This window comes from Labeo rohita, chromosome 19, assembly GCF_022985175.1.
Source record: "Labeo rohita strain BAU-BD-2019 chromosome 19, IGBB_LRoh.1.0, whole genome shotgun sequence".
In the NCBI taxonomy this organism is placed as follows: domain Eukaryota; kingdom Metazoa; phylum Chordata; class Actinopteri; order Cypriniformes; family Cyprinidae; genus Labeo; species Labeo rohita.
The window spans coordinates 1419769-1435639 of NC_066887.1; the positions used below are offsets into that span (position 1 = coordinate 1419769).

At 36.4% G+C, this 15871-nt stretch overlaps 1 protein-coding gene across 1 annotated transcript in view; it reads right to left on the reverse strand.

Moving 5' to 3' along the window:
• The window catches only part of ptprua (protein tyrosine phosphatase receptor type Ua), a 304775-nt gene that overhangs the window by 11933 nt on the left and 276971 nt on the right, over window positions 1–15871 (reverse strand). The window contains 6 exon segments of the mRNA XM_051137296.1: window positions 215–529; window positions 3494–3643; window positions 6958–7093; window positions 8633–8787; window positions 8978–9094; window positions 10664–10761. Of these exon segments, the coding sequence (XP_050993253.1) occupies window positions 215–529; window positions 3494–3643; window positions 6958–7093; window positions 8633–8787; window positions 8978–9094; window positions 10664–10761 (971 nt within the window).

The window sequence follows — 15871 nt, forward strand, 5'->3', positions numbered from 1 at the left end:
TTACTCACATACTCAATATTAAGGGGGCATTAATAATTTTTCTTACCTATATTATGTTAGCCAATCATAAGTTAATCAAACAGCAGATGCATGAGATAAACCTCCAAAAAATGCACATATTCATTGAAATCAAAGTTCAGTTTAAGATACAATCTAGACCTGAACAGTATTATGAATTCTCACAGTGAGTATTGTAAACATTTGGCTGTCTTACCCAGGCTGAGTTGGACTGGTTGAGCTGGTTGAGCATGACGATAGAAGTACAGCCGTAATCGAAAACAAGTCTCCAGAAGTCAGCGGTGGTGGTGGGCAGAGGGTGAGGGGTCACCACGAACGCAGCCGGCTGCAGAAAGCTGTCCATCAGTGCCGCATTTATGTAGTTGTTGCCGTCACCCTCGGTGGAAACGAGAAATGCCAGCGCGCGGTCGGGCGGCAGCACGTCCATGCTCCGGTTCTTCTCACGGTTGCGGGGCAGCAGAGAGACGCTGCACTCCTCCACATCCAGGTGAGGAGTCACGGAGTTTAGAGTCTGAAGAGACAGAAGCCAGACACAGAGAAGAGACAAGGGATCAAAGGGTGTCTGAATGCATGCAAATGACTTGGAATTATATAAATAAGACAATGGCAGAACGAGGAAGCAAAACTATGCAGGCAAAAATGACCAATAGAGCAAAAACGGAAGAAGTGAAAAATCCAGTACACGTACAACCTCAAGCGTAGAAAGATGCAAAGAAAACCACTGGAAGTTGAAATGATTTAGTCTCAGGCAAATAATGTCTACAGCATCTAATGGCTGAAAATAAATGCACACTGGTCACATATGAATACTTCTGCTATGAGCCTTGAGGTGAATGAATCAGACTGAGAATTATGCAGATTATTACACTTGATGGGTGAAGTGCTTCAATCCCGATTGGTTCTGACAGCACAAATGGGACATTACAATTATGATTATTAAGATTGCATTGGCTCCGAGGAGGACAGGGACAGGTACACAGTCTCAGAACGGCAGGCATGAAGCCATTAATAGCTTGATGTTAAAAGCACACACACGAGTGGAACTGTAAGGTGATGGAACACCTCATTAAACCCTCTCTAAATGAACCAAAATAGACTCTACAGCCAGTTGACTTCATCACAGTTTGAGCTGTGAGTTAGTATGCAGCACTTAATCTGAATGAAACAAAATGACATGATTTGCATAAAGACCTAATGGAAATATCATGAAATGAATACAGTTCATACAAATCCAAGCCTCTGTGATACTCTGGTCTAGTGTTATTTTATTATTATATATATATATTTTCGAACACCATTTGAACAATTCTTCGTCTGTAATGTTTCTACAAGTCCTCTGGAGATGTAGCCTTGCCCATTTTTTTCCACAATTCTTTCTCTCAAATCCACAGAGAAGTCTTTACACTTCTTTCTTTTCTCGATGCTCAGTGTGACACACAGCACAAAGGTTGATTCAACTTTTCTGCATTTTAACTGGTTGCAAGTGTAATTACTATATTGCCCACACCTGTTACTTGCCACAGGTGTGTCTAAACACAAATTACAGGAGCATCGCATGCTTGAAAAGCAATTATTTCTTACAATTTTGACAAGGTGCCAATAATTTTGTCCAGTCCATTTGTGAGTTTTGTGTGATTTTTTTTTTTTAATTTTATTTAAATTTATTCATTTATTTTAATTAAGCATTTTACTTCAGTAAAACTATTCAGTAAATATTGTCAATAAAGCATTAGTGATTTTTGTTTCACATTCGGTGTAATAATATTTACATTTAATTTTATTTAAGCTTCATTACATTAAAACATGTTTTAATAGTTTTAGTGCTCTACACGACTCAAACCCCTTCTTCAGTGTAAGTCTGTGGCATTGTTTTGCTTGTTTTCTAAATTAACTGGTTTTATTAAAGCCAAAATATTATGTTACATCACAATTATGAATGAACCTAAATACATTAATTTAGACTCTTAATGGGTTAAATCAGGTAAAAATAGCTTTTCAGTGTAACAACTATTTTACAGTGTTCTCCCTTGGCCTATATTTAAAAGAAAGAATGAAACAAATAATTAAAATGCATGAGGCTTTAATCTCCGGCTTCAATCAGTGCTCCTAATTTTCCCAAAGACAACTCCAATTACACACCATACATCACACAATCTCAGCTCATTTTTCACTTAAACGATTATGCATATATTATTGGTCTCCTTGTATGGTCAGAAGTTTTCATACACTATAGTTTGGGCGTTTTGCTTGTCGAGATGGCTTAGAAAACTGTTTTAATTTGTAAGTGTGTTTCAGCAGTACCTCACACTTGGGCCAATCTCAGCACACAGTCTCTTCCTGGGTTTTAGCAATTGGATGCAGTCAATGTACTTGAACAAGTGACATCCGCAGTGCATTAGCAGGGTCCACAACATTAAATTGGGCTGTAATTAGACTGTAATCAGCAGTAATATTGCTGCATATTAACTTGCTAAAGAAGTAATAAGCAATAAGCATGATAATGGGTGTCTCAGCTCATGGGTGACAAAAAGAGCACTTCCTTATATTTACTGGAAAAAATGAGCAAATTTGCAAAAAAAATGTGATCAGTGATTCTATTCACCGCTTGAAAGTTTTGGGGTCAGTTTTGTAAGAATCCTGTGAATAAAATGACCCTGGAACTCATGAAGTTACTCACAATTAGTTCTCTAGTTGACTATACTGTAAAAGTACAGTTAAAACAGCAAAAATGTGAAATATTAATACTATTTAAAATAATTGATTTCTATTCAAATATATTTTGAAATGCATTTTATTCCTGTGAGTTAAAGCTGCATTTTCAGCATCATTACTCCAGTCTTCAGTGTCACATGATCCTTCAGAAATCATAATTTGCTGATTTGCTGATCAAATATTAGTTTTATATCTATTTTTGCTGCTTAATATTTTTGTGGAAACCATGATATTTTTTTTTTCAGGATTCTTTGATGAAAATTTCAAAAGAACAGCATTTATTTTATAGACATTTTGTTAAATTATCAATGCAATTTTTGACAAATTGAATGCAATTTTCCTGGAAATTAAAATAAAACAATTGTAATTATTTAAAAATAAAAAAATACATTTTAACATATGTTTAAATATAAAACAGTTATTTTAAATGGTAATATTGTTTCACAACATTACAGTTTTTACTGTATTATTGATCAAATAAATATAGCCGTAGTGAGCAAAAGACAAAAGCTTTTGCTCACTAGTAAAGTATATTAACCAAAACTTATCTAACACTAAATGACCCTAAACATCCAAAGATCCAAGCCAAATCACACCCAACTGTTCACTAAACTCAGTATATGTACAGATTTGCTACTGCAACGTGAACTTGTGAGTGACATCCTAAAAAAATTGAAACTGCTAACCACTTCAGACTCTATGGCCAGCAAAGAAAGTGATGATAGTCTATTATGAATCTTTTGTCCTCAGCTCATTCACTCACCTGAAACTCTTCTCGCAGTTGAGAGGTGTTGGTCTGAGAATCCACGCTCAACATGTCCTTATAGGTGAGCGCAAACTCGCTGATGGGGATGGCGGTCTCTCCGCACAGACAGGCCTCTAGTATGGCATCATGGATGAATATATACTGCTCCTAAAAGAGAGATTGACACAGAAAGAGTCAGCTCAGGACGGATAACTGCTTCAAAGAAACGAGGCCATGTCAAAACATGCACGATGCAGTGTCCAATTATTTGCTTTTATCTGGCTTTAATTAAAAACGATGTGACAAAATGTCAGAGAGATTAATCGAGGAGGCAAATATTAGCTTAATTTAGCAGTGTAGGAGGGAAATGTCAAAGTCAATCAAATCTATATTCCCACGTAAAGATGTAAAACAATTTTGCACTCATCTACAAATGGCCATCAGCAGAATGACTTTAAACTCAAGAAATTGTGGTATATGACAATAGTCAGCACTGGAAATAATTATAGAAATTTTCTGAAGAAAATGTGAGCGATGCTTGCCCATGCAAAAAAGCTGCCACTGCACTATGGTTTTCCGGATGATTGCCAGAGTGCTGCAGTGTAATAGTTTTTTAAGTGTATGTGGTTTTTAGGGTGTTTGGGGGGGTTGCTTGCTGATCTAAGTAACACAGACTTATTGGAAAACCATGCCTGTGGCAACATTTCTGCAAAATTATATTATTTTGCTTCCTGCTCGTTTTGCAACACTTTCAAACTCAAATGTCCAAAAAGTGAAATCTGCTAATGCTTTAATATGTTGATTGCTGTATGTACTGCAGCAGATCAGAAATAAAATGTTTGGCGAGTGGCTCTAAGGGTTAATGCTCACATTTGTAAATGATGTACCACCTACACCATACCATAAATTTAATCAATATTGTTAAACAAAACAAAACAAAATGAAAAAACAGCAAACATGATGTAAATGTGTATTTCCTGAAGGAACCATGACATTTTAGCTTCCTTCTACAAGTTTTTGCACTTACAATAAAAGAGGCCAGTGCTGTACCAGTACCGGGTGGGCTACTGAGCAAGTTTACCTCATCAGAAAAAAACATACATATGGAGATGGTTATGTGATGATAGTATCAAAATATATTAGTTAAATAATGCACTACTGCAAAAGTGTTTTAACATGTTTTACTGCTGCTAGTGTTCACTGCAACTGAAAACAGCAGTAAATTGTATGTTTTTAGGGTTTTGCAAACATACGTACAGGCACAGTGAGTTGAGTGAGTCAAAGGATCAGTGAAGTTTAATTCAGTTAGGTTTTTGGAAAAATCGGTAACACTTTAGTATAGGGAACAATTCTCACTATTAACAAGTTACCTATTAGCATGCCTATTATTAACATATTGGTTGTTTATTAGTACTTACGAAGCACCTATTCTGCATGACCATATTCTACATCCCTAATCCAATACCCAGTACCTGAACTTAACAACTACCGTACTGACTATTAGTAGCAAATTGGGAGTTTATTGAGGCAAAAGCCATAGTTAATGGTTTGTTAATAGCGAGAACTCGACCTTAAAGTAAAGTTTGACTGAAAAATCATAAATATGAGCAGTAAAAATATTGAATGACAAGCATACAATAGATACACAAGTGTCTTTACTTAGATCACTATTTATCTCTAAAGTGTTTTCTTTTGATTCTGAATCTTTTGAATCTTTCACTCTATTAGCTTATCAGAGGGTTAAAGGTCAGGCATTAGCTGCCTGTTTTATCTCTGTTGAGGGCGTACACTCGATCGGCCTTCAGCTTGCTGTTCTCAATTCATACATCATAAGCAACAGTGTGTAACACTGAGGACAGAGATTTCATATGCATTATAAAGTGGACTAGACAGCATGGCAAGATGTGTTTCATGGCCTTGCTTTTGTCTTAAAGCGTTCTTGTGATATTAAGCGAACAGTAATTATACATTGAATTATGGTTTCGTCTTTGTTGTCCAGCCCCTTGAGGGCTGACTTGAATAGAAAAGAATATATATATATATTCACAGCTACTTTCGTCCATCAGTTTATTAACATGCAGTTCGGCAACTCATACTCTGCAGACTGGCTGTATGAGTTACATACCTGAATGGATTTGAGGGAAAAGAATAAAATGAGGATATAAAGTATTTAAAAGTAACACATTTTTATACAAAATGAGTTTTAATGTTTCTAAATCCCTTTCAGCAAACTTTTGTTCTCGTCCATAATTTTAAATACTTGTTTCTGTTAAAATATACAGAATGTAAATCAAGGCAGAATAGAAATATAGAAATCAAAATTAAATATTTCCTACTTCATTTGTATTAGAGATATTAACATTTAAAAGCAACATGAATTGCCATTCGCAAACCATTGCGCTATTATGTATTTTCAGGTGTAAAAAGGATTGTGCAGCATGATTTGATGGATATTTTGGAATTCAGGAAACAGTCATCAACCACATGAACCAAAAGTGCTTGTATGAGAAAAAAAAAAAAACGTGATTGAAAACAAAAGTGTTAGTGGAAAAAAAAAAAAAAAGATTGCATGCATTCGTGAGCATCAGCGACTGTACACGATTGCAGATTGCATGCTACCAACCCAAAACACCCCCCTATAAATACATCACCCCCACCTGATGTAGGTGCCTTGATGCCGCCTCTGCATGACATTTTAGCTCCTTTCTAGAAGTTTTTCCACTTCCGATAAAATAACTCAGTGCTGTACCAGGTGTGCCACCGACCAAGTTTACTTCATTAGAAAAGCCATACATACAGAAGTATGTGATGCAAACATCAGAATGTATTAGTTTGTAAATATTGCACTATGGTAAAAATGTTTTAATATGCTCTACGGCCCATTAGTGTTTAACGAAACTTAAAGGAGGACTCCACTTCCAGAACAACAATTTACAAATAATTTACTCACCAACAATTTTTTGAGGAAAACATTTCAGGATTTTTCTTCATATAATGGATCATTTCGCTAGATAAGACCCTTCTTCCTCGGCTGGGATCGGTTAGAGCCTTTTGAAGCTGCATTTAAACTAAAGCTGCATTTTAGAAGTTTAAAATCAGGGGCACAATTGAAGTCCATTATATGAAGAAAAATCCTGAAATGTTTTCCTCAAAAACCATAATTTCTTTACGACTAAAGACAGAAAGACATGAACATCTTGGATGACAAGGGGGTGAGTAAATTATTTGTAAATTGTTGTTCTGGAAGTGGACTTCTCCTATAAAAACAGCAGTGAACTGTATGTACAGATACATTTTTAGAGTTTGGCAAACTTGCAGGTACAAGCACAATGAGTCTAGTGAGTCAAAGGATCAACTCCAAGTCTATTCTAGTCATATTCTGGTCTCTAGATATGACTCAGGTCCCACGTCAATGTAAGATTTTTTTCAGATCTTTCCCACATTGTGACCCATCCTTTGTTTCTGATCATTAGTTTCCTTACCTCAGTCTGGATCATGTTGATACGTCGTGAGCAGAGCGTCTTCACACAGTTATAAATGTCCACCACACCCTCACACTCCGCCATATCCAGCATCACGTCCAATACGATGTAACAGCCGGTGCGGCCAGCGCCCATACTGCAGACAACAAACAACAAGACAGCTGATGGAATGATATCTCAGTGTACAAACAACATCATATGGGAAATGAGGGCAAGTAAACGAACAGTCGTTTTTTATTTGGTGAGTTAAATAGCACCGCTCTAATGTAGCTCTTTGTACACGCTATTAAATGGGCTGTTTTAAGTAGATGTACTTCACAAATTGAGTTCAGTCAGTTCCTGAATATACTTGCAGGGTTGGATGAAAGTACCACAGCTCTTTCAAGCAGAACATTCAAAGAGTGACTACAACAACCTGCTACCGCCACAGTCAATTAACCAGACTCCCAACCGGAGTCATCATGAGGCTTGGACTTAAATAGACGAGCCTGAGTACAGAATCTACATGCTGTACAACAGTACAGTGATATTAGCAGTTGGTAATACAATGTAACTTTGATATCTTGAATTTAAGACCTGCAAACCCACCAAATAAGGGTTAAAATCAGTAAATGGTGGGTAAACCATATCAACTCAAAGGCCAACTTGCTTGGTTGCTACTGACAAACTATGACTTCCAACAAAGAGCCTCCAAAATTAGCAAAATAAAGCGCAAAGAGGCTTTTTTTTTTAATTCTTGAAGTGAACTTTTGCCTGTATACTAGTCATTAGATTCACTGTTTTGAACTGCTGCCGTGAACCTGAGAACGTGTGTAGAGAATGATGCATATATATGGAGGTTAAGGTAATGTGTAAAAACATGATTGTGCTTTGTGCAGATGTGGATTGGATCGGCCATCATGACAGTGAGGCATACTAATGAAGTATACTTAAAAAAAATGAGAGAAATATCCCAGAAAATGTTGAATGAAGCACTGCTGCAGTTTAATTAAAAGATAAAGCGATAGTGTTAAAGCATATAAATTGAGGAACACATTACATCACGTGATTTGCGTGAAATGTGTTACATTTTCAGGACAAATGTGGAGCAATGAGTCTTTAGGGTCTCATGATAACTACAAATGTGACTGATAAAGCTGTGGCTTGATCCTTATGTGAACATTTCATCAGTGTTCACGGATGATTCATTGAATTGGTTTTCTGTCCAATTTAGTTTTATCTGATGCATAAATGCCTTTCGTGTGAATAAGTGAGACTGTGGGGAATAAACGCATCCTTGGACTGGTGAACTGTAGGCGTGAGCATTTTTTCTCTTCATAATGGACAGCAGATGCATGGAAACTATTAAATATCTGCAGTTCATCAAAAGGAAAAACATGCTTTCATATTTGAGTTCCGAAAGCATTGATACTGCCTCAAGACATTTTTCAAAGGTGAAGTGGAGGCACAAAAAATGTTTAAGGCATATTCACATCTCCTTAACTAACACCTGGAGTGGTTAGTATTGTTCAGCTCTGTTTCAAATCAAACTCTGATACAGAAAAATCAACTTTAAACTCTACCAAATCTTTTGCTCTCCATTGTGCTATAAGAATTATCACTGGTGGTATATATTTTTTTTACGGACCAGATTTAACATAAAAAAGTGCACAAACAGAAAGTAGTGCTTGATTACCTGCAGTGGACCACTACCGGGCCAGCGTCGGGCGGCGTGGAGGCTTTGACCCGCCGGAGGAAGGCCAGCAGTCCTGTAGCATGATACGGGACACCATGCTCTGGCCAGTTTGTGAAATGGAACTGGCAGACTTCATGTTTAGCTGGGTAACCCCGCTAATAGAGGACAAATAAACAACATCTACTCATTAGCACGTTCTTACTAAAAATGTTCTTACTTATGTTTTTTCCAATGATTTCATCATTTTATCAAAATAACAGATGGACACAATAGCTCCATTAACTAATTTACATGTATTAACATAAAATCATAGCAGAACACTGACAAACATCTTAACAGTCTCACCCGCTCCATGGCAAAGGTGCGTACGGTGTATTCTGCCAGCGTTTCTGTTTTCAGCAGAGTGATTTTAATGTCTCCATAGAGCTCACTGTCATCAGGCCAGTATTTGCAGCATTTCATCTGAACCACATACACACAAACACATGGACACCATTAACACATGACGGCTACAACTGCAGTCAACAGCTTCAAGTTCAACAAGAGTCACATTACTACAATAAATAAATAAGAAATTAAGTAATTAGTTGCAGCTACATTTATTTATCATTTTATTTTATTTTTTTCTAATTATATTTATTGTTTAATTCAAATGTTACAAACTTTTATATTAAACATTAATCAAAATATTTTCCCAAAGACAAAAAAAAAAAAAAAACATTAATAAAAAAGCAAAAATGTTTTTAAAGTAATAAAAAAATATTTATTATATAGACCACGAGACAAAATGTTACTGATGACAATTATTATTATTATTATTATTATTATTATTCAACATAAATTAAATTAGCTATTATTCATATGAAAGCAGATATTTTAGAAAAAAAAAATGTGCATATGAAAAAGATAAAAAAATAAAAAGCATTTGTTAGTCAATATTTAATTTAGTGTACTAAACACAACTGTGAAAATGTGTGATGCAATATAATTTTTTAATGCAGAGTGAACTTTTAGCTAAACTGAACAGATCAACCCATTATTTTTGATTAAGAGGGTACTAATCATTATAATATACATACTGCATAATGGCCGCACTTTATTTTAAGGTCCAGTTCTCACTATTAACAAACCATTAACTACAGCTTTTGCCTCAGTAAACTCTTAATTTACTGCTTATTAGTAGTTAGTAAGACAGTTGTGTTAAGTTCAGGTACTGGGTATTGGATTAGGGATGTAGAATAGGGTCATGCAGAATAGGTGCTTTATAAGTACTAATAAACAGCTAATATGTTAATAATAGGCATGCTAATAAGTAACTAGTGAATAGTGAGAATTGTTCCCTATACTAAAGTGTTACGGGTATAATTGTGAATGACTACATGTTTAGGAATACTAATTTCAACAAGTTTCAAAAATGTACCATGTAGTAACTATATATTCTACTATAGTTGTTACAGTTAATACATGAAACTGTTATGCCACAATAAAATTGTAGTAAGTTGGTAAAGCCAATAAATAGAGAAACCAAATAAGAAAAAGATTCTAAAAGTCTCATCACAGGACCTATGAAAGAGTTAATAGTTGCAGTACTAATAAACGACTGCACACTAAAAACGGCTGTGTTAAAAACAACCTAGCGCTGGGTAAAATATGGACACACCCAGGGATTGGGTTGTTTTGACCCAGTGGTTGGGTTAAATGTTTAACCTAACCTTTGGGGTACTAACCTAACCGCTGAGTCAAAACAACCCAGTGCTGGCTTGAATTTAACCCAGCAGTTTTTAGAGTGTGTAGCACGCATTGTTGTTTTGAAGAAAAAAGGACAAAGGAAAGCTCAATTAAATGCTAAAGATGGCTGGCCGATAAAAAACATTCATCAGATGGAATGTTCTCTGGCTAATAGGGTTTCTTGGTAAAGTTTATCTTCAGTAATGGTCAGCAGTGGTCAGTGTTTAGTAATGGATGGTGTCCATTAGTGGGCGGAGGGGGCGGCCAAGCAGCCCGAGGCAGAGGTAGACTGATTCTACTCACTCTCCCCACCTCCACCAGTTTGGTGATCATCACGATGCTGTAGCAGTTCTCCTGCCAAACCATGCGCCAGAAGTCATAGATCATGTCCTGCTTGGGCCCTGCAGAGACACAGAGAGAGAGGAATGAGCTTTCATGGAGAATTGTGGGAGGTGAATGATTTGAACGCAGGATAAAGAGAGGACAGAGGTGGTTTTGTGAAATAGCGGGTCGCGACATCGACGAGGATTACATAAGAAAAGAGAAAACAGAGATGGCCGGCTGCTGGGACACGAGAGCTATCAGTTCATACAGAAGACAACGAATGGAGAAACTGCTGGCAGTGAAAATCCAGTGAGTGATAGCAGCAAAAAACTAGACTTTTAACTTATTTCTAAAGAAATGTGAGCGGTTGCAGGATGCTGGGCTGTTGCTGAGTCGCTAGGCAGTTACTAAGGTGGGTGTTATCAATGAACTATTATGTGGTTCTTAAGATGCTATAAGTGTTTTTTAAATGTGTTTTGTTTTGCTCTGTGTGACTCCGCCCACTGCCAGCTTCACTAATAATATTTCGTCATCCCGGGGTTGCTAGTTGGTGGAAAACACAGCACTCTGCAGGCAATGGAAGCCAGCAAGGAAACTGAGTCTGAGAACACAGATTCTTCCCCTCCTGCTGCATGTCCACAATCTGGCAACCCGTGAAAGCATCTGAGGAGAAGAGAGAGGGAGAAACAACTCTCTCCAGTACTTTGAATTTAAATTTGTAGTGCCTATTTCAATAGCTAGCTGCCAATATTGCACACTGCACATTTAGTTTAGCTTCATAACACAAATTAAGATATTTTAATGAAACATGAGTGATTTCCGTCCCTCCATTTAAGTCCACACAACCAAAACCTTTGAAACTTCTGTCGTTGATACAAGAATGCTTTATATGATGAACATATTTAACTTGTGTTTTTTGTTTACATATAAGCACTCCTTAACAAACATACAAATAACAACAAATATTCTTAACAAAAACCCAAACGTTGATGCGTGATATTTCAGAACCAATCAGGTTTGTTCCCACCAGTTACACAAACGTGTGAGCTTCTGCATGAACCAATATAGGTTTCTACATGGCAAGCAAGCATAGTCAAGATTCCCCATGTTTACTTCTATCTCACTTTTTGAATTGTCAAAGTTTGGTTTGGTGGACAGATAAAAATCTGTCAGATTTAATTAAAATATATATTGTGTTTCACCGATGAACAGAAGCCTGCAGGGTTTACAATGGCAATGGCAACTGATGAATTTTCATTTTTGGCAGACATATACCTTTATCAATCAGTGTGGGACGGTTTAGATGCTGTAGTTTATTACGGTGAGTTACAGAATTGTTTATTTTTCAGCAGTAGGAGTGATGTTTGCCTTAGCAAACACCATTATGAATGACATGAGTGAACCTCTTTCTTCCTCTTTTTTTTTTTCCCTGTGTATTTTTCTGTACACACATCGCTCATGCATGGGACGCAGAACTGCATACACATGGAAATATTGGAAGCATTAAAGGAAAGCTGCTGAAGGTTTGTAAGCGCAGCGCTGTGAACGCTCTGCCCTCAGGCGAGGAGTCTGTTATCTTCTCTACCTGTTAAAACAATTACAGCCAACAACAGGTGCCGCACTTCCTGCGTTCCTGAGCAGCTCTCCCGCTATCGCCCGCAGCTACATCCTCGAAAAATCACTTCTGAACTCTCTGCTTTACAGTTGGGTTAAAACCGAGGTTATTCATGATACATAATAACGTTAAACCAGGAAAGTTTTCGAGGTTTAAATGGAAGGTAGGGAAGCATTTGTTCTACATGTTTATATGGGCATACTGAAATGCCATTTCCCAGTTGACAGCTTCAGAGCACATCCAGCCCAGGTTAATCAAAGCACCTCTGCCAGGAAAAAACTGCTGCAAACCACAAACATCTTTCACTTTCCTTATTAGCACTGTCAAAGCATGCATCAGTTAAAACAAAAAACCTTAACATCAGAGCTGTCAGCAACACAAAATTGTGCTAAAATTTGTCAGAACACTTGACCAACCATGTAGTAACATGTTAGAAAGTCCTGAATACCATCCGAACCTCTAGCAACCAAATAGCAACATGGTTAAAATAAATAAAAATAAATAATAATAATAATAATAATAATAAGCCCAGCACACCTTATGGTGTGTTCCATTTGTACTCAACGTTGGAAATTCTGAGTTCCCAGTAGGAACTTTTAACCGGAACACCCTCCCAAGTTGAAGTTCCACCCCCAAATCTCGGAGGAACCACAACAACTCCAACTTCAGAATCCTGTACACCTGCTCAGTAGGGGTCTGTGATAATGACAAAAAATGATATTGACATTTTTTTTTTTTTTTTAATTTTGCTGATAATGATAAATAGACGATACCTAATTAACCTAATTAAATGTATCCATTATATTTTGTGTCAAATTCTCACATTTACCAATGAAATGAAATCAGAATTAACAAAATTTGTGTTTGCAATGCAGAGATGGCACAGAATCTGCATTTAAGATGGCATTTACACTTTAAAATTAAAGGTTCTTTATTGGCACTGATGGTTCCATAAAGAACTTTGAACATCCATGGAACCTTTCAAAAGCAGAAAAGGTTCTTTATAGTCGTAAACCCTGTTGAAAAATCCAGCATATGCTGGTTAAGTATGTTTTGAAGCATGGCTGCTGGTTTGAGCTGGTTCTTAGCTGGTCATGTGCTGGTCCTAAGCTGGTCTTGAGCAGGAGCTAGTTGCTTAGGACCAGCTTAGGACCAGCACATGACCAGCTAAGAACCAGCTCAAACCAGCAGCCATGCTTCCAAACATACCTAACCAGCATATGCTGAATTTTCAACAGGGGAAGGTTCTTTAGGTTTTAAAAATATTCTTAAAAATGGTTCTTTTAAGAACTGTTCACTGAAAGGTTCTTTGAGGAACCAAAAATTGTTCTTCTATGGCAGCAATGCAAAAACAACCTTTTGGAACCTTTATTTTTAAGAGTGTATAAGACATGAATCCAGTTAATCTGCAGTCACAAATGCATAAATAACGCTTTGATGATAAAGTAAAATGTTTAATACTGATATCTGAAATGATTTGGGGGAAGGAAGGTGCCAATAGGTGGCGGCAAATCACTGCATGAGTGAGTCATTGTGTCATTCACTCAACTGATTCATTCAAAATGACTGATTGATTTAGTAATGAAACATTGTCCTGTTGCTCAGAGATGCAAAATTGTTCTGCTGTGGCTTTGTTTGAAACTATTTTCATATTTACCCCCTTATTTTGAATTTTGGGGGAATTATAAATGTATTTTAACAGAATAAATCACGCAGTGAATGCATGCACTCTCTGGATGTGTTTTTGTTTGGTTTTTGCGACAAATTGTTTAAATAACAATTACAATATCATCGTAGACGATATATATCGCACACCCCTACTGCTCAGTACATCAACAGGAAATGTTGAACGGTAGTAATATATTGTTTACTAGCACTTATGTTTGTCTGTCTCTCAATAAACCCAGTGGTGCACACTGTACTACCCAACCTCTATTTGTAGACATGATACTATGGCAGTATCTCTGCAAAATACCACTTTTATGTGTTTTTAATAACAAACCAGACAATTAATGGTATTGTTTGGTTTTCTGACTTCTCTTATGGTACATGGTCCACTTGGGTGTGATGTCATTCCCAGCTCCAACATAGCACACTTTTAGTTACCACGTTGCAATGTGCCGAAAACTGCTCAGAACACTTTAGCGGATGCATAATAGCATCCTATAACCAAGCAGACATATCTTGGACAAACCAAATCTAGTTTCGGAGATTAGCTGGTACTCCCGCACGAGCGCTTAATTGCTCTGTTCAGTGAGTGACTGAGAGGAACAGTGCTTTCATTTAAAATAGACATTCTGTTGCTTCTGATCTGAATGATCATTTTGCATGAAAATCACAGCACATGTATTGTCTTTATCTTATGTGTATAGTGATGCTGCCAGACAACATGTCGATCATCAATAAGAATGTTAGTGCAGATTAACAGCTTGGAAGAGAGAGCTGGTATGCAGTTTCAATAAGTGATCTTTTAGACACTATTTCATATTAATCTCTTTGTTTGACAGAAAAATAAGATTAAGAAAAAAAAAGTAAATGAACAGGTTAGTTTTGAATTTGGCTGTGTTAAAATGCAGTATGTGAGATTAGAGAGAAACAAACAAACAAACAAACAAACAAAAAAAAAAAAACACTCAGTAAAGGTCCATTCACACCAAGAACAATAACTGTAGAGATAACAATAAGTATATCAGCATACACATTAACACAAGATAATGTACTGTTTATTATAATAACAAGCTGCAGTTTTGTTGTCTGCTGCTTTAAATGCCCGTGCTCTTTAAAGCATGATGGATTCTGATTGGCTTAGTGTTTTTATTGTTCATCAGCTGGAAGAAATCATTTGTAAAGTCCTTCCAAAAATATAATTCCTCTGTGATGTTATCATTACAGTGTAGATTCTGCTATTCCTGTAAATTAAGAATGATTTTATAACTTTATATATAATTTATATCTTTATCATTATTGTTAACATTCTTGGTGTGAATGGGCCTAAACTGTATAATAGCAACATAATAGCAGTATGTACACATATAAACTCACAATATCTTAATGGCTGTATAGCAGTTTGTTATTAGAGTTCATTGGTGCCTCCTATTGGTGCCTTGTTAAAACCTCTAAATCCTAATGGAATATGTCCCAAAACACTACAGAAAACTATTTTTAATGGTGTTAATGGTTAAAAGCTGATGGTTTGCAATGTTTATAATGGTATTTGTAGTTGGATTTCTGTGATAGTTTCTGTTTTTGTTTTGTTTTTTTGTTTTTTCACAAGAAAAGTTACTACTGTACCTTTGCTTGGTAGTAGCCATGCTAAAATAACATCTCAGAACACCTTTCAATCAGCCCTGCCAACCACCAGCAATAACTAAAACATGGTAAAAAAAAAAGAAGCACACTCCACTAATAATAATATACTCTGTAATAGCGCATTTTTAACAAAAACATGCTAAAACTTACTCAGATTACTTTAGCAAATGTACTCTAGCAATTCCATAGTACACTTCGAAGGGTGAGAACCAAAAAGGTGCAAGTGACATTTCACCAACTTTACACAAGGGACAAAACTAACA